Source organism: Podarcis liolepis (assembly GCF_965112155.1).
Source record: "Podarcis liolepis genome assembly, chromosome: 1".
NCBI lineage: Eukaryota > Metazoa > Chordata > Lepidosauria > Squamata > Lacertidae > Podarcis > Podarcis liolepis.
In genome coordinates this window covers 14,059,637-14,085,333 of record NC_139554.1, presented here as the reverse complement: position 1 = coordinate 14,085,333, position 25,697 = coordinate 14,059,637, and the positions used below count along the sequence as shown (strand labels likewise).

The following is a 25,697-nucleotide window of genomic DNA, read 5'->3' as shown; positions in this document are numbered from 1 at the left end:
CCGCGGCATTCTGCACCCGCTGGAGTTTCTGGCTATCATATATCCTCATTCTCCTCTTTTCCCGGGCTAAACATACCCAGCTCCATCAACCATTCGTCGTACGGCTTGGTTTCCAGACCTTTGACCATCTTGGTCACCCTTCTTTGCACATGTTTCACCTCGTCAATATCCTTAACTCCTTCATCTTCATCACCTGATTGACAACTGCTCTCCAGAGTTTCAGACGGGGGCCATTTCTCCCAGGCCACCTTGGAGACTCTGGGGATTGAACATGGGATTGTGCAAAGGTGCATATATCTCCATCCAAACATGAAAGAGGTGTTATTGCAATCAAAAAACCCAGCCCAGCTAGGCAAAATCACTTTAGCAGGGTCAGTGAATTGTGTCACCCTGGAGAAAGGTGTATGGTCTAAGAAGCAGGTAGAAGGTCCCAGATGGTTTTATTTGGTGCCTGGTCTGAGGTTCCCCACCCGGATATATCTAAACATAACATTAACCACTTATCTTCAACATTTTCAGATCTAGGACTAGCCATTTATTGGTTCATTCATGCATTATGGGACACAGTGTTTTTTATTTTATTTTTTTACCATACGTTTATATGGTGTTCAAGGCTTATGTGACCTGCATTATGTCAATGACCAACAACTTGAACAAGAGACTCAAAACTATTCAGAACAGGCAAAAACAGCTTTAGGGGACCTTGGTCATTTGGTCTGGAGGGAAAAGTCCTTCTCTATCTCAGTTATGGCTATAATTCTTGCAGGTGTGAGAACTAAGACTGCAAACTGGGAGCAATCCCCATTTAATATAGTAATGATTTCCAAGGAAGCATGCATGGGACTGGGATGTTCATTTTCCGAAAGGAAATTTTGGGCAGCCCCTGATGTACCTCCAGCAAGGAATCTCCTTTATCTTATTCTGCTAAAGTGTCCTTATCAAAATAGTTATTCCAGCAGATCCCTCTCTCGGATTTTTCAGCGATTTGCCCATGCAGATCTGAGGTCAAAATATATATTCTAGAGCATTTGTGCCAAAAGAAAATTCATCAAAACACTCTAAATCATTAACATACTTCCTGTGCTGCCTTGGATAACAGAGACCCCTGGACTTAGGTGTGCATACAATTTTCTTTTTCACCTCCCCCCCCCCACAACGTGAGTGCCTTAACATTCATACATTATTTAATACAGCAATGGATGTGAACTGCCTTTTGTCTTTCTGAACTGCTTGCTGTCCAGGCTTCTGTGATGTGACCTTGGGTAGTAACCATAGAAACGTGTTAAAAGCATCAGCCTAAAAAGAAAAAAGAATAGAGGGGGAAAAATCAGTAGTTTGGAATGACAGGGATTCAAATTCCGCGAAAGGAGGTTATGATGTATTAAGGATACTAGAAGCATATATTACTTCTAACCTGTTAAACCTGATTATTCTGAGATGATCAGCGCTTTTCATAATTTTCGTGGAGGGAAGGGGAAAGTGTATGGAGACGTACTACGCATTTTTAAAATAGCCTGCTTTAGAAATATTTGCAGCTAAATCTTTGGAAGCTGTCATCCTGAGACTTGGCTTAGCTGTTAAATGTGGGCATTGTTTCTCCACTGAGTTGATGATGTAGTCCTCCAGTTTTCTATATTTAATAGCTAGAAACATTTACTCAACGCGCCCCCCCCCGTCCCTCTGGGAATAACTTGGCACTGCAGCTTTTGCACACACAGAGCTGGCATGATTTAAAACCCGTCTTGACAGATGGAGAGAGAGAGATAACTGGGTTAGTAGTTAAGTAGGTCACTAGAAGCAAATGGATTCTGTGACTCATCAGATACCAAGTTAGCCCTTTTAACAGTGCTGCATGTAGAATTTCTGGAGGCTGTGCAGCGAACCTGCATAGACTTTTGGTAGGATGGGTGGGGGTTTTTTTTGAGTTTATATGGTGGTCCTTAAGTGTTGCTAAGAGTGCTAACAGGGAAGTCTCTTTAAATGAGGGGTGCTTGTTAAACAAAAGGCAGATTTTTCACGCCATGTGGTCGAGCCAGCCCAGGGTGACTTCGACACCGTATTAAGATGATGAAAATGTCTTCTGAATGCAATGTCCATGTGATTTGCCAGGCATTGGACGATGCTAAAAGTTCTGCAGGGTACGATGGGTCTCGGTTCTTGCTGTGTGAAGGAGGTGCGTCCGGATAAATGGTTTGCTGCATGCAAACCACAGGTGGAAAGGGCATCAAGTACCTCAGTTAGAATCCGCCTGTGCACAAAATTCCTCTTGTGCCTTCAAAAAGGAAAAGCTGCACTTTCACTGTACTGCAGACAAAGCAGGATGGAGTGTTTCATCTTCACGTACCTCTTTGATCTGGCAGGAATGGGAAGGTCCGGCCCACACATGACGCAAGGTGAGGCTCAGGTTGGCTCAGGTGGCAGAATCTGCAGGGGCAGCAGAGCCAGCCTCCCAAGTTTGCTTGCCACTGCGGCCACTGCTATAGTGGCAGTCATCGCTGTGGCACCCTCCTTGGAGGCCGGATCTGACGTCTCATTGGCAGTCCCCCTCCCAATGCTGCCTCTACAAGCTTGTAAAGAGAAGAAGAAGAAGAGTTTGGATTTGATATCCCGCCTTTCACTCCCCTTCAGGAGTCTCAAAGCGGCTAACATTCTCCTTTCCCTTCCTCCCCCACAACAAACACTCTGTGAGGTGAGTGGGGCTGAGAGACTTCACAGAAGTGTGACTGGCCCAAGGTCACCCAGCAGCTGCATGTGGAGGAGCGGAGACGCGAACCCGGTTACCCAGATTATGTGACTACCGCTCTTAACCACTACACCACACTGGCTCTCAGGGACCCCTGACCATTAGGTCCAGTCGTGGCTGACTCTGGGGTTGCGGCGTTCATCTCGCTTTATTGGCCAAGGGAACCGGCGTACAGCTTCCAGGTCATGTGGCCAGCATGACTAAGCCGCTTCTGGCGAACCAGAGCAGCGCACGGAAATGCCGTTTACCTTCCCGCCAGAGGTACCTATTTATCTACTTGCACTTTGATGTGCTTTCGAACTGCTATGTTGGCAGGAGCGGGGACCGAGCAATAGGAGCTCACCCTGTCGCAGGGATTTGAACCGCTGACCTTCTGATCAGCAAGCACAAGAGGCTCAGTGGTTTAGACCACATCGCCACCCGCGTTGTAGTAGATCTTTATTCCCCACTTATAGATCTTCACTCACTTTTTCTTCCTTAGTGGGGAGGGGCATTTTGCGGTTCGCCTCAGGTTCCAAAATGTATGGGACCAACCCTGGGAATAGGAGGGGATGAGATTGAAACTCTTTTCTATACCTGTGTGCCTTTTTCGTCTAGCCTTCAAGGTCTTCAATGAGCACATGTTTAAAATTCTGCAAGGGACCTCACCACCTGTCTGTTATGTCTGTAGTAGTGGGTTAATCAAATCTCAAGGCATAGGAAACGCCACACGTAGATATACACTGTTTTGACCTAAGGTGCAGCATTCACTATTGTGCTGGATTAGGAACATCATCAAGTCAAACCATTGGTCCATCTAGCTCAGCGTTGTCAACACTTGGCTGGAAGCAGCACTCCAGAGTTTCAGGCAGAAATTCTTCTTCCCAACCATACCTAAAGGATGCTGGGGACCTGGGGACCTTTTTCGTACAAAGCCTGTGTTCTCCCCCTTCAGGTGTGAAGCTCCTGGTGTGTCCTTGGGCAATTCACCTTACCTTGAAGCGTTGTTGTGTAGCTAAAACAGCCTTCTGATTCCTTTGCACATAGGGCAAGATTTGAAGGTGACAGATAAAATACTTGGTATTACGCAAGAGCAGCCCTGCTGGATCAAAAATAAACTCTATTTTGCCCAGCATCCCATATTCTGCAGTGGCCAAGCATACCCACAGTGGATGCATAGATCTTTGGAGGCCTTTACAGACTCGTATTTGTGCTAATTGTGTTTGTAAGGGGACTTGAGGAATTCTGGCCTGGCTTCCTCCCCGAACAAGCAAGCAGAGGCTCTTACTTGTGTGTGTGTGTGTGTGGGGGGGAGATACCTTATTCAGGCATGTAATGGTACAGACTCAGCAGCAGACATTGGGCTAAGGACTCACAGTTCAGGAGCAAGGCAAGTACAGAACTGGATAGAAGCAATGAAGATGTCCCAACAAGTTACCGTGCCTGCCAAGCTATTAAAGGCTAGGCTTGGCGCGCTCACTCTTGAGACTCACTCACATTGCAGGAATGTGGGGATTGCAAACATGTGCTCTGTCGGGGTGAGTGGGTCTGCTCCCATCTGTGAAGGCTGCACCTGGTTCTAGGTGACAAGACTGCGCCCTCCTGTTTGGGCTCCTGTTCAGTCGCTGCCACTTCCTGTTCTGTCTTCTCATCTGGCTGCTTCAGACTCTCCCACGTCTTCACCAAGACTCTCCACTGTACAGGAAGGTTTATGGGGGGGGGGGTAAGAACTGACATCCCTGTTCCCCCTCCCATAGCGACTGATGGGGGGGGGAGGAGGGAGACCACCTCTCCTCCAACCCAGGTTCCTGCCATTCATTCCCCTCCTCTGTCATTTCCTCCTCCTGTGTTGGAGCCCTTCCTAAGCAGTTGTATCGTATGATCTGAGACACGCTGCCCAAGACCTCTTGCACTGTCGCATTAAATCCCTTGGGTTGTTCAGAGGGTTGCTCCCTAGTGTGTATAAGATATTAGGCGGTTCTTCTTGGACTGCACATTGACGCATTGAGGCCTTTAAAAGTGTGGTCACTCTTGGGTTGCATGCACAGTCTGGTTCATTGGCACCTTGGAATGACGGAGAGCAGCTAGCCAAGGCAGCAAGATTGTTTGGAAATTGCCGTCTCCTTTCACTGTGCATGGCCCTTGTTTTCTTCGTTGCTGTGGCACTCAAGTGGCGTCTCTCTCTAATGAACAGCAAACAGAACGATGTTTGCCTGGCTTGTATTCTGTTTTATGTTAGCACTTGTTGGGGAGAGGAGAACTGTGCTTAATCTGAATAAGCTTTTTGAGCCTAACTTGGAAGTCAGCAACGACTCTCGGAAAAGCGATTTAACCTCTCTAATGCAGCTTTGCACATTTTCCACAGTGCTTTATGAATGTAGAGGAGACGAACTCCCTGCTAGGAAGAGTTTATATTCTGAGGGTAGGCGAATCAAATAAAAGAGGATATGTAGAATAATAACCGGTCAAAGGCACAGTGGTAGTGGAGGAGAAAAGGGAGATTAGGTGGGGAGAGAACCTGCAGGAGGCGTTCAGGAGTGGGAGGGCTCGAGTTGAACATGTTTGCAGATGGCAGTTGGGGAAAGGGAGGGATTGCGAAGGCTGACAGCCACGGAGAAGTCAGGGAGGTTAATAGACTGAATATCAGGAGGGGGACTGAGGGATCAGGCAGGAGGGAGGGACGGGAGAAGCAGGCAATTTCAGACCAGAGCAAATGGCATCGGAACAGAAAAGAACAGCCAGGAGGGGGGCTTGCAGCAATGAATGGGAGAGTCAATCCAAAACTGGAGATGGGGGTTAACAAGGGGGCATGTGGAGCCAATGGGATCAGAGGGGCTATCGGCGTAAGAGAATGAGATCAGTCTGGATGCAGGAAGGTGTGCAAATGTGCGGCTGGTGGCTGCAGTTAGGAGACTGGGAAAGAGAGCCAAAGGATTGGTGGGAGAGGTATGTGCACGTGTGGCGACAGGAGAAAAGAAAGGAAGGAAGGCTTGGACAAGGAAGGAAAATGCAAGAAATGAATGTGCGTTGGAACTGGGAGGCTGAGTTTCAGCAGCCAACCAGAGTTGTAAATGGGTGAGTGGTGCCGCTATCACCCTCTCCACCTGTAAAATGGAAATATTTGAAGTCTGCTTCACAAGGGAGTTAAACACCACCACCACTTCCAGCCATTTCTCTTCAGTAATGGCATAAGAAGAATGCTGCTGAGTCAAGCCAGTGGTCCGTATAGCCCAGCATCCTGTTCTCACAGTGCCCAGCCAGGTGCCTGTGGGAAGCCATCAACAGGACTTGAGCGATTCCCTGCAACTGGTGTTCAGAGGCATAATACTTTTGACAGTGTTTCAGGACTTCTGGGCATGCAAGAGTCTGCCTTTTCTCTTTTCTCCAATGCCCAGACTGTCGTTGCCGATAATTGTTATTATGCTTCCCTCTCCATTCTGCGCAACAGGCTCAGTTGCACAAGTATTTCTCCTTTTCTTTCTGTGAATCTGCAATAATGCTGTTGGAAGCCTATTCTATTAGCTGCGCTGTGAGCGCTTGCCTATCTCAGCGAAAAGGTAATCCTAGACTAAGCCAAAGGCACACACACACACACGTAGAGGCACCCTTTGCAGTTCAATGTGAACCCAGCGCTACAGCCCAGGTGCTCTGCTGAGACTGCCACTGTGTCAATCATCCATCAAGGGCAGGGCTGCTGTGTTTTCTTAAAAACAAAAGGTGGCAGTCCTAATTTGTACAGGTCCTTAAGGCAACTGAAGTAATACTTAGTTTTTATTAAACACCGGCAGGATAGAAACCAAAGGGAACAGGATGGAAACTGAAATGTCTTCAGGGGCAGGATCTGCACATTCAGGAGAATGAAGTGATACACTCCTCCAGGGGCTTTTCCACTTTAGATCACATAAGGGAAAATGTTCCCCTTTCTCGGTAACTCCCTGCCTGCGGAAAGCTAGTCCAACTAGAGAGAAGCGTTCTTGTTGCTTCATGTGCTGCCTTTCTTTGTGCAGTGTTCTTTTATTTTTATTTTAAAAATGTGGTCCCCCTACTTTCACTCAGACGTAGAAGTAGTTTTACCGCACTTGCCTAATGTGAAACTGAATGGCAAGGCCCTGAACCCGCCCCCTGTGTTGGAATAAAGACATTTGACACCAATTCCCCCGGATTCCTTTAACAGAATACCCTTGAAATAGGAGGGGTAGGTGATGGCCACTATCTCCCCTCACCTCCAGCCGATTACGCCTATGCCTTACTGCCAAACCTTACAAAGTTGTGATGATTTGCTACGAGGTAGGAGAGAAACCAAATGGCTGGTGCCAGTTTGCCAAGTGGAAAAAATTCCTACCAGGCCCCTTCAACAGGCGACCAACCAAGGTCCATAGCAAGGTCAAAAGGATTAAGAGGGTGGGTGAACTGCGCGTGTGGGAATCAGAAAAAAGGGGCGAATTCCCACCCGCCGGCTGCTTAAATGCTGCGCACCACGCCCCCTGGCTGACCAGATTGGTTGGCCTAGGGCGTGGCGTGGCGGGGACTCCCTGTGACACGGGGGCTAGCCACACCCCTGCGCAAGGGGCGGGATTGTGTCCCGGGGAAGGGAAATGGCTTTGGTAAAATCACTGTTTGGAAGGAGTCTTTGATCAGCATCTGCCAAGGATAGTAGGCAGCAGACAACAAAATGTTGCAGTGCTGAGTGCTTCTGCTCAGATTCCTGTCACTCCAGCCCCTTGCGCCCTGGTTTTCTGTTTTCACCTTCCAGTTGTTAACATTTTGTGGTTCCTTGGCACAATCTGTCTTCACTGGCCTGTTTGGGTGGCCCCCTTTAGATAGGACTCCCCCTCCGACTTTCCCCCCTCTTCTGCTCAAAAATTATTTACTACTTAATTCAAATTATTGGGCTAGAGGTTTGCTTGTACACATTTTTATTTATTCATTTATTAAGAATGTTAGAAGCCCCCCAGTGGCACTGTGGGCTAGTGCATCTGACTGTTAACCAGAAGGTTGGTGGTTCAAGCCCAACCAGGGATGGCCGTGGGCAGGATTCTTGCATTGCAAGGGGTTGGACTAGATGACCCCCGGGAATCCTTCCAGCTCTACAGTTCTATGATTCTAAGAGCCTTCTGGATCTTGCCAGTGGCCCAACTAGTCCAGAGTCCTGTTCTCACCCAGATGGCCTCAAGCAGGTCCCAATTATAGGAGTTATGTGCCACTTAATAGACAAACAAACTTGTAAGTGGTTTATGTAAAACGATACAGAATATTTGTTGGGAAAATATTGGTAGACGTTAAAAACCAATCAACATCACATTCATCAAACTGTAAATCTCGTGCCTTTGCCAGATGATAAAAGAGGCATGAGAAATGCTCTCCTGGTTTAGTTACAGATAGGTAGCCGTGTATCTGAAGAAGTGTGCATGCACACGAAAGCTCATACCAAGAACTAACTTAGTTGGTCTTTAAGGTGCTACTGGAAGGAATTTTTTTATTTCTCCTGGTTTAGTCAGTCCCATTCCAGGTGTGCTGTACAATTTCTTGCCTCGCAACTCCTCCTTTCCTTCTGCAGCTGCAGTGTGGCTGGTCCTTCCTGGACTCTGCTCTGGGAGAGTGGACACACCTGAATGAGAGACAAGATTCAAGAAAACTGAACATTTAGAGAGGAGGCTAGTGATGAAGCCAGACTTGCCCCCCGTGGCTACCACCCTGCAAATCTGAAGCGCCAGCTCTCTCCCCAAGGCCCTACCTCAACTCCCACAACTCATCTCCAGAGGTTCTCCTCAACCAGAAGTCCTCATTTCTCTTGCGCCTTCCATTTTTTATTTTTCGCTCTTTGTTATCCTGCGCTCCACCAACGTTTGGGTGTGATCTCAAAAAACAAACAAAACAAAAACCCTACAGCCAGCTTTTTCCCTCTTTCTCCTTTGACATTCCCCCCTCTTTAACCTTGTTCCTTCGTTACTTGCACCGATCTCGATATCTCCCCGCCTGCCCGCCCCCTCCTCTCCAGGTCTGGGAGCACCAGCTGTTGTGTTCGGGTTGGGGGGGGGGTTGTCTTTGCTTCACTGGGGATTGTAGCATTCCATAGTTAAAGCGATAATCGTGACTTTCCAAGCGGGCGGTAATTTGACAGCGTGCACCTGTTTCGTCTCTCTCTTTCTCTCTCTTTATTGGTGACATTCCGGCTCTTCGGTACCATTAGATATTTAACTATTGTAATGCCTCTCTGGGGCTGACAGCCTTGACAGACTGAGCGATAAAACCCCGACTGCTGCTCATTGTGAATAGATATGTATATATTTGTTTCTTACTGCTGAATGATAGAAAGCGTTTCGGCATTCATCATATATATACACACTTGTAGAGCCTGCAGGCCGGTCTGGTTCTTCAGTGGCTCCGACTTTGTTTGCTTGCCCCTGGGTGCTGTTTGCAGGAGAGATGTTAATCTTTGCATTACAGATGATGCTGTAATAACATACTTTATGTCCGTCTCCCACGTTATAATTCATAGCAGCAACAGGATTAAAAAGGAGCGTGGTTTCAGTGCCGCCGTCGACTGCCTTTGTCCCATGCGCTCTCCATGTGGGACTCCGACAGCCTTGCCTCTCCTGTTGTTATTGCTGCTATTAATCACCCTTGGCACTTAAAAATAAACGCACCCAATACTTTAGACTTCATGGCCGGGCTCCAGCTAGCTACTTAGGTGCTCAAAAGCACTTCCTCGAACATATTGGTTCATTATCAGTAGGGTTGGCATCAGGGATATTTGCTATTTTATTGGGTTAAGTACATTTCTTACCATTTCTCCTTGCAAGGAACTCAAGGCAGCGTACTGGTTCCCTTCACCATCACCATTTTATCCCCACAACAACCCTGTAAGTAGGTTAGGCTGAGTGTGTGTGGTTGACCCAGGTCACCCAGTGAGCTTCATGGCTGAGCGGATATTTGAACCTGGGTCTCCCCGGTCCAAATCTAGCACTGTTCCCACTGTACAACACTGGCTCCCTATGTTAGAATTGCTGGGTATCTTCTCCATCTCTGGGAGGGCCCTGCAATCAGCCTCAGGGAGCCAGTGTGGTGTAGTGGTTAAGAACGGTGGACTCGTAATCTGGTGAACCAGGTTCGCTTCCCTGCTCCTCCACATGCAGCTGCTGGGTGACCTTGGGCTAGTCACACTTCTCTGAAGTCTCTCAGCCTCACTCACCTCACAGAGTGTTTGTTGTGGGGGAGGAAGGGAAAGGAGATTGTTTGCTGCTTTGAGACTCCTTAAGGGAAGTGAAAGGCGGGATATCAAGTCCAAACGTTTCTTCTTCTTCTTCTCTAGAGACTCTTTGCTTCACTGTTGCTGCTCCTCCTCTTCTTTGCTGTGGCTTCTCTCTGCAGTCACACCTGCACCAGACATTCAGAGCTATATTCTGCAATTTTAACAGAGAATCCCAAAAAATTGTACTTTGTTATGGCTGCTGACCTCACAACCCTACATTTCCCAGCACCTTTCGCAAACTACACTTCCCAGGATTCTCCAGAAATTAAATTTGGTATAAGAGTGCTTTAAATGCGTGGTGTGGATTTAACAAGGGGGAGTAGAGTGAGCAGCAGCACCCATTTGCCTTCTCTCTATTTGGACAGGTGTACAGGTTGGACCTAGAGGGAGAGGGCAAATGAGTGGTTAGCTAAAGGTGGAAGCAAGGTCCATTCAGGCCCCACTAAGGGCCATCTTCAGGTTCCAAAACCTAGAACCAGCACTAACTTTGAGGAAGTCCGTATTTCTCAGCACACTTCCTTCTACTCTGGCTTCAGCTCCTCACGCTGCTATAGAGGGTGAGCTGTAAATCCCATTGATTTCACTGACATTTAGATGCTGCCTTGGTAAATGGGTGTTCTGAACCCCATATTTGATCTTCTACTGGGTGCTCAATGCAGGCCCCCATCTTTGGACTAGGGGCGGTGACGTAAAAAATGGTCAGAGGTGTATTTGAAGGAGATAAGAAAGGGTTGAGCATCCCCCATCCAGGGTTGATAACTCTGTGTTTACCTTATAATGTCTACTTTGGTTTTTAAGCACCCCTAATTTCCAATGGGTTCTTCCAGAACTATCAGCATATTGCCGTGTTGCTCTCAGAAGAGTTTGTGCCATTAAAGAATATTCATGTAGGTCGTCATGGGGGGAAAATGACAATGTGAATAATTTTGGGTGGAGAATTCGGTTTTTAAATACTCTGAGCTTTAATTTTAATATTGCTTTTGTCTACAGTTGCTTAAAAGGTCAGGTGCAATCCTGTGTAAATTGGTCATGCCTAAGTCCCATTGAAACTATTGGAGCTGTGTAAATGGAAGGCTCTCGATGGGATAGAGGGTCTAGAAGTTTTTGTTGTTGTTCCCTTTGCACTCAGAACTACTACATCACAAAATTTAGAGAAAACTCTGTTGTCACCTGGCACACCAGCGCAGCATCGTTTATTGCTGTCAGTGCCCATTAAAACCTATAAATCTGAGAATAATTTAAGTATCCCCTTGAGTAAGCCATTTGGCTGTTGGTCCAGAAAATGCCAGTGTTATGATTTAAGACTCCCAGGCATAGCCCAATAAAGCTTGAGGGTTTGTCCACTGATGTGCTCTCGCTGTGTGTTTGTGTGACTTGCTCATGTGTCTGGCAGAGCAATCGTATGCTCAGAAGTAAGTCCCACCAAGATCAATGGGACTAACTTCCAAGAAAGTGGATCTGATTAATCATAGAGAAATGATGTCGCTGCCCGGGCTTCCTCTTCAGCCTTGCACAGCCTCCCACGGCTGGAGAGGCGCGTACGGCTAAAGAGGAAGCCCGGGCAGCGAGTGGGATGGATCACGCTCGCTGCCCGGGCTTCCTCTTTAGCCTTGCGCAGCCTCCCACGACTGGAGTGATTGCGCAAGGCTTTTCTAGAGGAGGGAGAAGGTACTGACTGGCCGCGCCAGTCCCTTCTCCCTCCTGGGCAAAAGCCCGCAAGAGCTTGTGTGTGGCTCTTGGGGGCTTTTCCTGCTGGCCTCCCCCCCTGCATTCGCTCCATAGGACGCACAGACTTTCCCCCTGAGTTTTTAAGACAGAAAAACTGTGTCCTATGGTGCGAAAAATACGGTATATGGTGGGGTGCTGGCCCCATGCAAGCTTGTTCCCCTCCATATAATGTAATGTGTGATTCATTTTGGGACTTAAAAAGTCTGCAAAGATGGGATAGCCAGATCAGATATAATTCTTCAACAACCCCTGGCTCCAATAAATTCCAACTTTTAGAAAATGCCCACAATCACCTGAAATGTTATCTCCTGTATTCAAAGCATGAGTTTATTCAAATAAAACTTTAAAGCCCATATTTCTTGGCATTTTCTTGCCACATGGTGCACCAAATTGTGCAAGTATATTTTCTGAATTTTGTATTCGAAAGTGCGTTTTGCAGGGGCATAGTTGACTCATCTTTCTGAAAGATAGCTTTTCCATTGTGGTTATTGCACTTCTTAAGCACTTGCTGTGCAATAGATTTTATCTTTTAAAATGTAATCGCCCCTCCCCTGAAAGCACTGCTATATCATTGCTCTTATACTTACCAGGGACGCGGGTGGCAAGGGACGCGGGTGGCGCTGTGGGTAAAACCTCAGCGCCTAGGACTTGCCGATCGTCAGGTCGGTGGTTCCAATCCCCGCGGTGGGGTGCGCTCCCGTTGCTCGGTCCCAGCGCCTGCCAACCTAGCAGTTCGAAAGCACCCCCGGGTGCAAGTAGATATATAGGGACCGCTTACTAGCGGGAAGGTAAACGGCGTTTCCGTGTGCTGCGCTGGCTCGCCAGATGCAGCTTGAAATGCTGGCCACGTGACCCGGAAGTGTCTTCGGACAGCGCTGGCCCCCGGCCTCTTAAGCGAGATGGGCGCGCAACCCCAGAGTCGGACACGACTGGCCCGTACAGGCAGGGGTACCTTTACCTTTACCTTTATACTTACCATATTGAATATAGTTGTAGACTTGAGTGCCTTTTGCCCCTGTTGGGGTATGTGATCTGGTACAATTTTGAATGAGCAATGGAGCTCCTCTTCTTCCTAGTCACATTCTGCACCATTTGGCTTTATGTTTTTAGTCCATTTGGATGTTAAAGAGATTCCACATCCATCTCCATTTCCTGTCTTGCTGCTTCTGAGCACTCTCTAGCATCTGGTCAACAGATGCTGGACATTAGATGGACCTTGGTCTGATCCAGCAAAGCAGTTATTATTGCTCCTCTTGGTTTGTTTTAAAGTCCCAAACAAGAACTCTTCTTGCACCCATCGATCACACTAACAATCTGCAAATTTGCACGGTTATTGCTGAAACATCACTCTCAAAATGAACTGAATGTAGATGGAGCACACAGGAATATAATAGACTAGCATTTTTATTTATTTACTTTTTTGCTTTTTGGAATAAAAGTGAAGGCAAATGGGATATAATTTAATAGTTTCATTGTGATTTATGAAGTCTGGTTATTCCCCAAATCTTGGTCTCAGAAGACCTTGATTTTCCTCATTGCATCTGGGAGGAATGAGGTCTACGTCTCTTGTTACCATTTAAATACACAGGATAAAGCTCATGTCTTTCAAAAAGCATGCAAATGTCTTTCTGGAATGGGGGGGAATATGCATATCTGGCTCCCAGCCAGAACTATGAACTGCCAAAACTTCTCTGCAGTTTTGAAGTTCACGGGTCTGGCTGGGGGCCAGATAAATGTATTACTCAAACAAAATACTTTGCATGTTTTTCTTTTTCTTCTTTCTCTCCAAAGAAAGGGAGGAGAGTTCTTTGCTTTTGAAATGCAGTGTGAGAAGTGGCCTTCAGTCAACATAAGATGTCAATCAAAATGCCATTTTGGTCTCTTGTCCTGCTGCGTATGCTTTTCTGTGAGCCGTAATGTAAAGCAGCGACTTTGTAGGACAAGTAATTGGAACTGCCAGTAAAGTTTCTGTTAGAAGTGGCTTTCCTCTTCAGTGCGGTATTGTGGGCCAAAATGTCAAGTGCTCTGCTTGCAGAGTTGACTTTGTTAGAAAATTGTTGGTAATGCAACTGTTGCTGTTGTTCCGTCGCTTTGCGGTCCCTTAAAACAACAAAAATACATACAGAGAGAGCTGAAGTAAGGATGATCTTTACTTTAGCGAAGGACTTTAGTCCACTCACTCAATACCCCTTTCCCAGTCTTGTCTGTCTGTCTCTCTAGCATTAGCTCTACTTTACCGGACAGTTCCCCAAATCTACACTCTAGGAATTGTGGCTGAATGGTGCTGCTCTCAAGCTGACATTCAAGACGCTCTGGCCAAAGTATTACTTCTCCAGTAGGCCCTGTGTAAGAAAAAAACCACAGACAACTTAATTCTTCCCTTGCATTCCCGTGGAAAAATGAAGGCTGCTGGGGCTTCCATTAGCATAGGAGCTGAATTCCCCCACCCTCACCTTACCATCCTTTGAGCTGAAGGGCAAGGGTGTGATAATATTAAGGACCTCCACTGGAACCTTCAGTGTGGCTGTCATTCATTGGTCCCAAGCTCCACCCACAAATGGGTAGGGCTTGGAGCATGTGACCAACAGCTGGAAAACTTGTAAGTGGGAACCCTATGATTGCTCATTCATACCTCTAGCAGGTATGGCCAAACTTGGCCCTCCAGCTGTTTTGGGACTACAGTTCCCATCATCCCTGACCACTGGTCCTGTTAGCTAGGGATGATGGGAGTTGTAGTCCCAAAACAGCTGGAGGGCCAAGTTTGGCCATGCCCGCATGTCATCCACTTACTGTTTGTGCCTGTGGGACTCCAGTTCCAAAAACAGATTTCTTGGTGGAATTAAGAACTAGGCTCAAGTTGTTCTGCTAACTTCATGCTGCTTTTTAGGGAAACAAGTGGCACATTAAAAAATATGCAAGCTCCCTGCTTTTTGGGGTGCAGAAGTAGCATGCTTCAATTGAGGCGCTTTTGCCTGCTCTAGCAGGCTTGTTCATTCAGTAGGGTGTGTAAACATTGTTGACTTTGCAGTAACTGCATTTTCAATACCTCATTAAGTGTTCCCTACGCAGATCAGGAACTGACATAGACTCTAAGGCTAGATGTTGACAGTTCTGCTTATCTAAAGATTAAACTACATGGGCTTTTTCTTTGGGGGTTTGTCTTGTGGTGAGGGAACAGCCTTCTGTATAACAGTACAACAGGTCCCCCCGCCAATCTTTCAGGTACAGATTTGTTGTGCAAATTTAAAGAGAAGGTAGAAAGCTTTTGCTGTGTTTCTCGCGGTTCCCCATTTAGTTGCAGGTCACAGTGTTTGCAGCATGGCTGGGTGTGGGTGTATTTTAGGGGAATAACTTTACCCTGCTTAGTTATGCAAATGTGCTAGCAGTTTTATTGCTGCACCACTAGGAAGAAGAAGAAGAAGAGTTTGGATTTGATATCCCGCCTTTCACTCCCCTTCAGGAGTCTCAAAGCGGCTAACATTCTCCTTTCCCTTCCTCCCCCACAACAAACACTCTGTGAGGTGAGTGGGGCTGAGAGACTTCACAGAAGTGTGACTGGCCCAAGGTCACCCAGCAGCTGCATGTGGAGGAGCGGAGACGCGAACCCGGTTTCCCAGATTACGTGACTACCGCTCTTAACCACTACACCACACTGGCTGGTGTGTCCTGCACCACTTCCCTCCTAGTGGTGCAGCTATAAAACTTGCTAGCACATTTGCAAAGCTAAGCAGGGGCTGGTGTGGTTTCAAATTGGATGGGGAACTGCGTGTTGAGATTCCTGCATTGCAGACGGTTGGATTAAATGACCCTTGGGGTCCCTTCTAACTCTACAATTGTATTTGTAGGAAGTGTGTACTATTTAAATTCACATTTTTAATGTGTGTTTTTAAATTCACCAAAAAAAATTGAACCAAATGGACCTATGATTTAGGTGCATATGAAACCGACATGGAATGGAAATAGGCAGATGCCTCCATCTGTAATGAAGACAAGACAAAATATTTGAAGAAAAGTCACAGCAGCTCCTTCAGCATGAGTCAGCCTTCCTAGAGGCGTCATAATTTCCATGTCAGCCGAATCAGCCTTCAGTCTCATTCCTCATCAGTGTTTCAGTTAGGTTGCCTGCTTTTAAGAGGAAGTTTAGAGCATCCTGTGCGTGTTTACTTTCCCTTAAATTCTTTCACCTTATGTAAAAAAAAGGGGATTTTTTAAAATAAAAAAAATGGTTGCCAAACTGCTCTAGAGATTGGCATGTGTTTGTATGATCCTCTTGGTTAATGTCACAGATGCTAGCTTATCACTTCTAGCCATACCTGGCGTTTTCCTGAGACGTACAGAAGTAATTCTGTCCACCCAGCAACCCACCCCACAAACCTAGAATCAGGGGGGAAAACGTTACCTGTATTCAATGAACCCAGGATGCTTCTCGACTTTCCCCACTGCTCTGTAAAGGTTGCATCTGTCTTATCTGCAGGCAGATTTCAAAAAACGCTTGGTGGCTGGCATTCTTTTACTCCATTCCTCAATGGTGGCATCTGTGCCTTTATTTGGGGTGGGATGGACAGAAGGCTGATCTCTGGGTGACGTGCAGCAGATCAGCAAAGGCTATCGACGCCTAATCCTTCAACAATGGCAACCGCAAAATTGTTCCACACCCACGCCTAAATTAAGCTGGTGAAATAAAGAGCTTAGAGGAAAACCAGTAGTGAGAGATGACTGTGATCTCAGTCCAGGTACTGTAAACAAATTCCTAGGCTGTGTCCTTAAATGTGCACTATTCATAGGAGCCTGCCTTATATCTGGTGAGATTATTTTCCTGTCTAGTTCAGTACAGTGGTACCTCAGGTTAAGTACTTAATTTGTTCTGGAGGTCTATTCTTAACCTGAAACTGTTCTTAACCTAAAGCACCACTTTAGCTAATGGGGCCTCCTGCTGCTGCCGCGCCGCTGGAGCACGATTTCTGTTCTCATCCTGAATCTAAGTTCTCAACCCGAGGTACTATTTCTGGGTTAGTGGAGTATGTAACCTGAAGCGTATGTAACCTGAGGTACCACTGTATTGTCCATACTGAAAGGCCTCAGCTCTCCAGGGTCTGAGACTGGGAAAGTTATTTCCCATCATCTGCTTTCACATCCTTTCAAGATACTAGGAATTGAACTCGGCTCCTTGTTCATCCAGTGTATGTCTTCTGGCACTGAGCTAATATCACTCTGCGTCCTCAGTTCTAAGTGTGCAACTGCCCCTCTGAGTGCTTGGCTCATTAGCATCCAGTAAACAAACAAACAAACAACCTTACCTTTACTTACCCCTGTTCTGGAGCTTGTAGATCAGGCTCAGAGACACATTTCAGCAAACATTTTGGGCATGTGTCATAGTCTCGTGCTGAGTAACGACGAGCGAACTCAGTGGAGTGGGAACCCAGCCAACCAACAGAGTCTCTGGGGTGTACCTGCCTATTGGCAGAGTCTGTATCCAAAGTCAGGTCCAGTCCTAGGGTCGGGCAACATGGTCAGACAGTCCAGGGGTCAGGGAATCCGATGACCAAAGGACAAGAGGAGCAAGAAGCAGCAAGGTCGGACCAGACCCAACAAGCATTGTTTCCAGCATCTGAGTGAGGCTGGAAGCCCTGCCTTAAGAAGGCTGAAGCCAGCTGGTTCGTATCAGTGCCTTCTCCTCTGAGTCCTCGAAGGCTGATCATCTGCAGGTGGAGTCACTCCACCTTCTCCCTCTTCAGGCTGCTGTTCAGCAGGTGAAGCTGACTCCCGGCCCATGACAGCATGTAACACAAAGCCATTGTCTAAAACAAAGCATGGTTTATCATGATTGATGAAATATACTCGGAGTCGAGAGTGGATTTCATGCTCTTTATTCAGCTCATAGTGGTGAGGAGGAATGGAAGTTCCCCCAGAATGTCTGCTTTATATACATTATTTACACAATGGGCCCCACGTGATTGGCTAATTCCGGGATTCTCCTGTAGGCCAATCAGTTCGCGGATTCACTTCCACCTGGAGCTGGATTGGGTGGCTCTTGTGGACCAATCAAACTGCTGTATTCTGGAGCCTATTGTTCTAGGACCAGTCAGGCTGCTGCATTCTGAATCCTATTGTTCTAGGACCAATCAGACTGCTGCATTCTGAACCCTATTGTTCTAGGACCAATCAGACTGCTGCATTTTGGATCCTATTCAACTCAGTACATAACAATTGAGCAGCATGCTGTTGCCCGTTGCCCATTCATTCCAGTGCCCACTCCGTGTGCTGGATGAGAGAGGAATCAAACCCAAATGTATGGGCTAAGCCCATACTCTAGTTTGTTTCTTATACTGCATGGAAGGAGGAGTAAGGAGTAAGTGAGCAGCATGCATCAGCACGCTAATCATTTGCAATAAAGTTACTGGGTAAACTATGATGTGTTTTAGACCATGGTTTTGTGTTACGTGCAAACCAGGCCAGTGTGAACTTCTTTCTGTATCTGGGTTTGTCACCTCCTCTTTCATTTTGTTCTCCAGATGCAGGCCATTAGTTAATTGGTCTTCGCCGTCTCCCTGTGTGCTTTGCCTCGCCTTCCATGCGCAGCAGCCAACTGAGCAATCTGTAAATTGTGCAGAGGAAAGAGCGGGTTAGAGGCCTGTCCCTTGTCACTTGATATTTGAGTGCTCCTCCTTGTGCCATATATTCATTTTTTATTTTCTGCTGTGACACCTAGCTATGAGCAAAGAACTCTCTGGAGCATCTTAAAAGACAACTTCTATTAAAGATGAAAAGTTAAGCAAAATGCAGACAGTAGATCTCACAGTCGGAGGGGAAAATAATATACAGTGGCATTTCAGAAGCCTTAATTGGGAAAGCTGTTGAAAGTCTGTGCCTTGGCGTCTTTTTCTGGAGTCCTTTTAGAAGGCTAGATAAGCACAAGGAAAGGAATAGTGTGTGCGTCTTAACCTTAGTCAGAATTTGAGGAGCTTTCTCACCTGGAATCAAACATGTGGTCCTTCCATCACATCGTTGTCCTCCTCGTCTTCTGCATCCCTTCATTTCTCGGCCTTGCAAATTGTGTCTGGGAATTGTGCTAGGGATTGAACAGAAGGAGAGAACTAATGTATGTCACGTGCATGAGCTAGAAATCAACCACAGGCTCTGTCTTTTGAAATATGTCAGTGATAAGCTTGAAGAAGGTAAATGGAAACCATGTTATCGCTCATTTGTCCTCGTAATTGTGTTAGATTTTAGGCTGTGTACACATCATATATTCAAAGCACACACACTCCAAAGACTCTTGGGAGCTGTAGTTTACCCCAAGAGGGTTGCTGTTAACAAACTACATTTCCCATGATTCCTTTTTTGGGGGGAGGAGGGGGAAAGGTGCTTTAAAGAAAGGCATGCAGCCTTACTCTCTCTGTTTTGTGTAGAAGGCTGCCTTATTTGAAATCAGACCATTAGTCCATATAGCTCAGCCTTGTCTTATACTGAGTGGCAGATAGATCTTCAGGGTTTCCACACCTTAACTGGAGTTGGCAAGGATTGTACTGGGAACCTTTACATGGAAAGCATGTGCTTTACCACTGAACTGTGGCCTTCCTCTTACTACATAAGTGGTATGCATTGAAAGTTTCCAGTGCAGGCTTTCCTTGTCAGATCGCCATGTCCACCATATGCACAAATTGCTGCACCTGGACAAAGCAACGTTCTTTTTGTGGAAGATATTTGGCGTGGCACAGCTGGCTGCAGTCACAGAAAAGTCCGGCGCCTAAACAGAACAATGATTTGGAAGAAGCTTTCTGAACGTCTTCTCCTAGAATTGCCATTGGGTTTCACCCAAAGTGCAATTGTGCCACAAGTTGGAATGATCCACTTCTGTCGACATTTGAGGCATTTGAAAGGAAAACAAAACAGATTTCACTTACTTTTGTCATGGGGCTAAGCGCTACCCTCCTTCCGCCATATGGGCGAACTGCTAAGCATGTTCTGGAATCGGTGAGCACTCTGGGAATTAAAATTGCTTGCTCTCTCGGTTGCTGTTTCAGGCGCGGTGCCATGCCAGTTTTGGTTACAGCGTAGCTTTATTAATTCCTCCAAGGAAGGCCACCAAGGTAGCAGCTGCTCATTTTTTTGCTGCAAGAGGCCTCATGTGTGGTACAAACTGTGGCTCTGCCTCTTGACATTGGCCCAGTGGCTCAGAAACTCAAAAGAAGCTGGGGGAGCAGCTGTCTTGCATTTAATGTATAAATAGTCTAGGCTCTCTTGTGGTCATTCCAAGATCCGATGGGTAACTGGGTAATCCTTGCCTTTTTGATCATTGCATTCCATGCATCTAAGTCCTCCATCTTGTTTTCAGCCGGGGCTCCCTTTCTTTTCATGCACTGAATCTGCTGCTGGAAATTGTCGGTGCCAACAGTACTGCTAATACTCTTCAGAAGTGACTAAGAAGGCAGATGATGCTTTTCCGAATGCTTTCATGTACAAATGGGTGCTCCGAGGGCACTGTAATGTCTGGTATATATTTTAAAGATCCACGTGAAGTAAAATTAGCATTGCATTTGGCCTTTCTTATTGTTAATGACCCTCTCTAGCAGCTGCTTCAGCTTTTCCCTAAAATCGTTTGAAGGCTTTTTAGTTCAGGGAAAGGCGAGTTGGAATGGGCGATAGGATAAGGGGCACATAAAATTATGCATGATGCAGAGAAAGTGGATAGGAAGAAGTTTTCCCCCCTTCTCTCAAAATGCCAGCATGTCGCAGCAGTGTGCCGATCAGTAATTGCACAGTTCAAAGATGGAGTTAACTCTTTATTAGCAAAAACACGATCTCCACAGACTTGGTTGAGCGTCAGGCCTAATGAGCAGAGCAACTCATTCCTGGTGGTCTTCCTCCATGAAAATCAGTTGCTGAAACTGACATCCTTCCCTAGGCATCCTAGACATGGTTTAACCATAAACATTCTGCCTTCTTATGCAGCCAGTCCAGGAGGCAGACCTGGCTGTCAGTTTCTTCCTCCTTTGCCTCCATTTTGTCCCTGTAGAACTTGGCAGAGAGGAGGATGGAGGAATACCTAGAATTATTGGTTTCTGCCTGTCGTTGGCTAGAATTCTTGACTTTTACCCTACCACAGGGGTCTGCAACCCGCGGCTCCGGAGCCGCATGTGGCTCTTTTACATCTTTGCCGCGGCTCCGGGGCGGATACTAGCGAGGGGAGGAGGTGCATTGTGCGCCCCGACACTCCTCACTGTGGCGGGCGCTGTACTGGCTGTGATGTCGCATGGGGGCGGTGCGTGCGTTAGTCACGCACCGTCCCGACGTCACCTTCCCGCCCGCTGTCAGATCGTGGCTCCGGAGATATATTTGTTTGAAATGTCGCAATGGTTTTGCGGCTTCCAGTTGTTGTTTTTTCTTCGGAAACGGGTCCAAGTGGCTCTTTTTGTCTTAAAGGTTGCAGACCCCTGCCCTACCAGTTCCAGTGGGCAGCTTTGGCCCTTTTTATTTTAAAAAGTTATGCCATAATCCAACACAGTCAGATGTGCCTAAGTCCGTTGATTTCAGTGCATCTGAGCATGGCTAACGTGGTTTGTGGCCTCGGCTTTTATGGCAGAACTTACACGTTTACAGCATACTTGACCTACATTTTTCATTCGCCGATCCCCTTGTGTATGCTAAACGTATCTGGCTATTAACACTCAGCCTGGGTGTCTGAATAAACATTGGATGTGTAAATTCAATCTTGGCATCCTCTTTTATATATTTCTCCCAAGGGGACTCCATTTGCAGACTGTATTGAAGCAATCATTAATCTATCAGGATTCCGTGTACATCCCTTCATAGTGCTTTGAAAGTATTCACCAGAGCTATTTCCCCCCTGTTTGTTATTTCCATGTTATAGCACATAATGGAAGCTAGAATATGCATAATATTCCCTATTAATCAAAAATATGGGAAGTGTCGTTTATAAACCCGGGAACATTTTGAGACGTGGATGTTTGGCCGTAGAGAATAAACTTAAGTATGAGGACCAAAAATGCAGCAGTAATGTCTCTGAATTGCAAGACATCCTCATGCCAGTTGTCAATCACATTTATGTAAACATTATGTAAATTAAATTGTGCTTTTAAGATGGAACTGTTTTCTGTGGCCCCTTGGTTCACGCTGCCTTTCAGCCTTACTTTTGTTACTAGATGTTGCTTCAGATTCTGCCATTTTTCTAGTGGGCAAATGTTTCTCTTAATTTGGACGAATGGGAGTCAATCTTAGTGATGTTCATGCATGTCTTCCTTACTTTTACAACTCTGTACACACTTTCTTGTAAGTCCGTTGTTCTTTTCTTAATAGGCATGTGTAGGATTGCACTGATTTTTGCTTAATCCAGTTACACGTTACCTTTCTTCCAAGGCATTTCTTCCCAAGTATTTGTATACCTTAGATACAACATAAAAAGGAAGCAGGAAAGGAAGCAAATACAAATACATATCCTTTCATGATTATTGTTGGGATCAGGTGAAATGGCCGCTGAGGGAAACAGGTCTGAGAGGGGAGGAGCCGAATATCAGCTTGCCTCTGCCAAAGCTAATGGAGTTGATCTTGTTGTATTGTCTCCCTCATACTGTAACTGCTGGTATTGGTAGACAGTTCTAGGAGGGGAGGATTCACATGACAATTGGTCCCAGCTGAACTGCTTGAGATTCTGTATCTGGAGATCATGTTCTGCTCCATCAAAGCAAAATAGGCATTCTACACATTGTAGTCCAAATTCTCAATGCTGTAGTCTGGGCTCAACCAGATCAGACTACAGGTTGGAACTCTCATGACCAAATGCTCCTCCATGCAGAAATGTTACCTGCACATGAAAAATTAGGGACGTGGAATTTGATCCACTTTCTGTTCTCAAAGAACCAAACTGAATTCTGCCATGGGCTCTCATTTTGTGTGTGCTTGAAAATGCAACTGTCTCTCCCCACACCCCCTAGTGGGGCTCACAACCCAACTGGCTTATGCTATAGCCAGAAGCCACTTTGTCTCTTACCTTGTTAAGTACAAAATATAACTCCTGTGTAAACCATAGCCAGAAGTCATTTCCCTTTTGTCTCTTCAATTGTTAGGTACAAAATATAACTTCTTAGTGAACATAGCAGTGGCAAAGTCCATCTGGGCCTGCGAGTGACAAGGGGATGATTTCAGCATTTAATGACGTGAGGCTTTGGCAACCTTTGATTCTTCTTAGCTCTTGCCAAAAGTCTCTTTTTTTTAAAAAAAAGGATATAATTGAAACTCTACTGGAGAGAGAAATTGCACAAATGTCATGCCAGCCATATTTTGGCCCCTGTTTCCTTCTATTAATCTCCTGGCGAAAGGTTCTCATGAAATCTGATTGCAAAAAGAAATGGCTTGATTTGTTCAACAGGCAGCGATGGCACCGAACATCTGGTTTACTGGCCTAAATTGCTCCTCCTAGATAATAACACTGTCCTTTTTTTTCTTTCTTTCTTCAATATTACTTTGTTCAGAGCCGCCCAGAAACTTAACCTGTCCTCGAAGAGAAAGAAGCATCATGCCCCATTGCTGCACTCCCATGAATTCTCCATCTACGCCACTAATTTTAGTGGCATTCTGCAGATGTGTCCTCCTCCTGCGCCGCCATGCCTTTTAAGAGCTGTGTCGAAAGTCAAAGAAAACCCGGGGATTGGGAAGGTATTTGAATCTCTCCATCGCTTTGTTACTCCTTCATTAGCATTTAAAACCCAACAGGAAACGTAAAAAATTCAAATGTATCTGGAATCAAGACTGGATAGCAATGATGTTTCTGCCCCTTAGGAGGCTGATCTGATACATCAAGTCTTTGCAACCATTGGACAAGGATGAACAAGCTGTGGGTTGCTTGGATTCAGATCACAGTGGACAGGTTTCGATTTGCAGTTGGCAAATCTTTATGCAGTCGTACCTCAAAAGTCAAACGGAATCTGTTCCGAAAGTCCATTCGACTTCCAAAATGTTTGGAAACCAAGGCGCAGCTTCCGATCGACTGCAGGAAGCTCCTGCAGCCGATCGGAACCTGCGGAACCCGCGTCGGACGTTCGGGTTCCAAAGAACGTTCACAAACCGGAACACTCACTTCTGGGTTTGCTGTGTTCGGGAGCCAAAACATTTGAGACGCAAGGCGTTCGACTTCCTAAGTACGACTGTACCAAACTGAACTGCATGCTGCAGAGATTTTCTCCTTTTTTTGGTGGGTGGGCAGGATTTTCAGATAGGTTTTCTGGTGTGAGTGTCCAGCAGTGGAACAGACTGCTTCAGAGGTCAGTCCCCCAAAGAATATTGGGAACTGTAGTTTTTAAAGGTGCTGGGAATTATAACCCTGCTTGAGAGAAACTGTAATTCCCGGGATTCTTTGAGGGATGGGGGTGGTCATATGCTTTAAATGTTCTTTAAATGTGTAAAAGGTAAAGGTAAAGGACCCCTGACCGTTAAGTCAAGTCGCAGATGACTCTGGGGTTGTGGCGCTCATCTCGCTTTATAGGCTGAGGGAGCCGGCGTTTGTCCGCAGACAGTTTTTCCTGGTCATGTGGCCGGCATGACTAAGCTGCTTCTGGCACAACGGAACACTGAAACCAGAGCAGCGCATGGAAATGCCATTTACCTTCCCACTGGAGCGGTACCTATTTATCTACTTGTGCTGGTGTGTTTTCAAACTGCTAGGTTGGCAGGAGCTGGGACTGAGCAACGGGAGCTCACCCCATCACGGGGATCCGAACCGCTGACCTTCCGATCGGCAAGCCCAAGAGACTCAGTGGTTTAGACATATAGACAGCTCCAAATCACATACAATGACTTCAGTCATACGCTGACTAAATCAGGTTGTGCTATTGCTGTTGATTGGAAGGTCTTTCACAACAAAGCTGCAACGGGCTTCTTTCAGTAAGGGAAATGACAAGAAAATACACTGGAAAGTGTGAGAGAGCATTTATTTTGATGCAACATCATCTAATGTCCCTACGAACAAATCAGAATAAATGCTCAATAAGTAACAGGTTGTTTGGAAGTTCCCTTTATGCTACTATAGGATACTAGAACTGATCCAAAACTTTTAAGTCCAGCTTCTTTCAACGATCTGATGGGGTGGGGTGGAGGGGAGGCAGCAGACAGTGTAGCTGAACCTGGCTTTTTAAGGAGCCTGTAGCAGTGGGTTTCCTTAAGTTGTTCTTTCTTTTGAACAACAACAGAAAGGTTTGCTGCTGCTTTGGAAGTGGTACTAGATGTTCCTCCAGTAGCCCGTTGGTTCCTTCTGCCCAACAGAAGGACACTCTGCCATTTTGGGTAGAAGAAAAAAGACACCCTACTAAGCGTTCATTGAAGCATTTTGGCTTGTCTACTGCGAGAGACAAAATGGCAGGTTAAATGGATCATTGGACTGTGTCAGTTACAGATAGGTAGCCGTGTTGGTCTGCCATAGTCAAAATAAAAAATTCCTTCCAGTAGCACCTTAAAGACCAACTAAGTTAGTTCTTGGTATGAGCATTTGTGTGCATGCACACTTCTTCAGATACACTGAAACAGAAGTTGCCAGATAGAAGGATCTGGCAACTTCTGTTTCAGTGTATCTGAAGAAGTGTGCATGCACACGAAAGCTCATACCAAGAACTAACTTAGTTGGTCTTTAAGGTGCTACTGGAAGGAATTTTTTATTTGGACTGTGTCAGTAAGGGGAACCCTGCACGATCCTAATTTAAGGAAGGAAGAAACATTTCTAGGTCTAACAGGGGTGACTAATAGCAGGTATGGCAAGGTTCCCAGATATGTTTAGCTGCTCTTATGGCAGCAACGTTTATTATTTACTTATTTCATAAATTTGATATACTGTTTAATGATAATAATAATAATAATAATAATAATAATAATAATAATAATAATAATGCAATACACCACCTTCAAAGTGGTGTTCAGGAATGAAGAGTTTGCTAGCCGCACCACATCTGAGGCCCACGACTGTGGGGATTTGATCCGGTGAGCCACTGG

The 25,697-nt window shown here is 46.0% G+C and overlaps 1 protein-coding gene across 2 annotated transcripts in view; it reads left to right on the top strand.

Annotated features, from left to right (window-relative positions):
• KIF26A (kinesin family member 26A) overlaps nt 1–25,697 on the top strand; it is a 159,202-nt gene that overhangs the window by 99,045 nt on the left and 34,460 nt on the right. For both annotated transcript variants that reach the window (XM_083516687.1, XM_083516688.1), the window contains exon 5: nt 23,192–23,375. In XM_083516687.1, the coding sequence (XP_083372813.1) occupies nt 23,192–23,375 (184 nt within the window). The remainder of the gene's footprint in view (nt 1–23,191; nt 23,376–25,697) is intronic.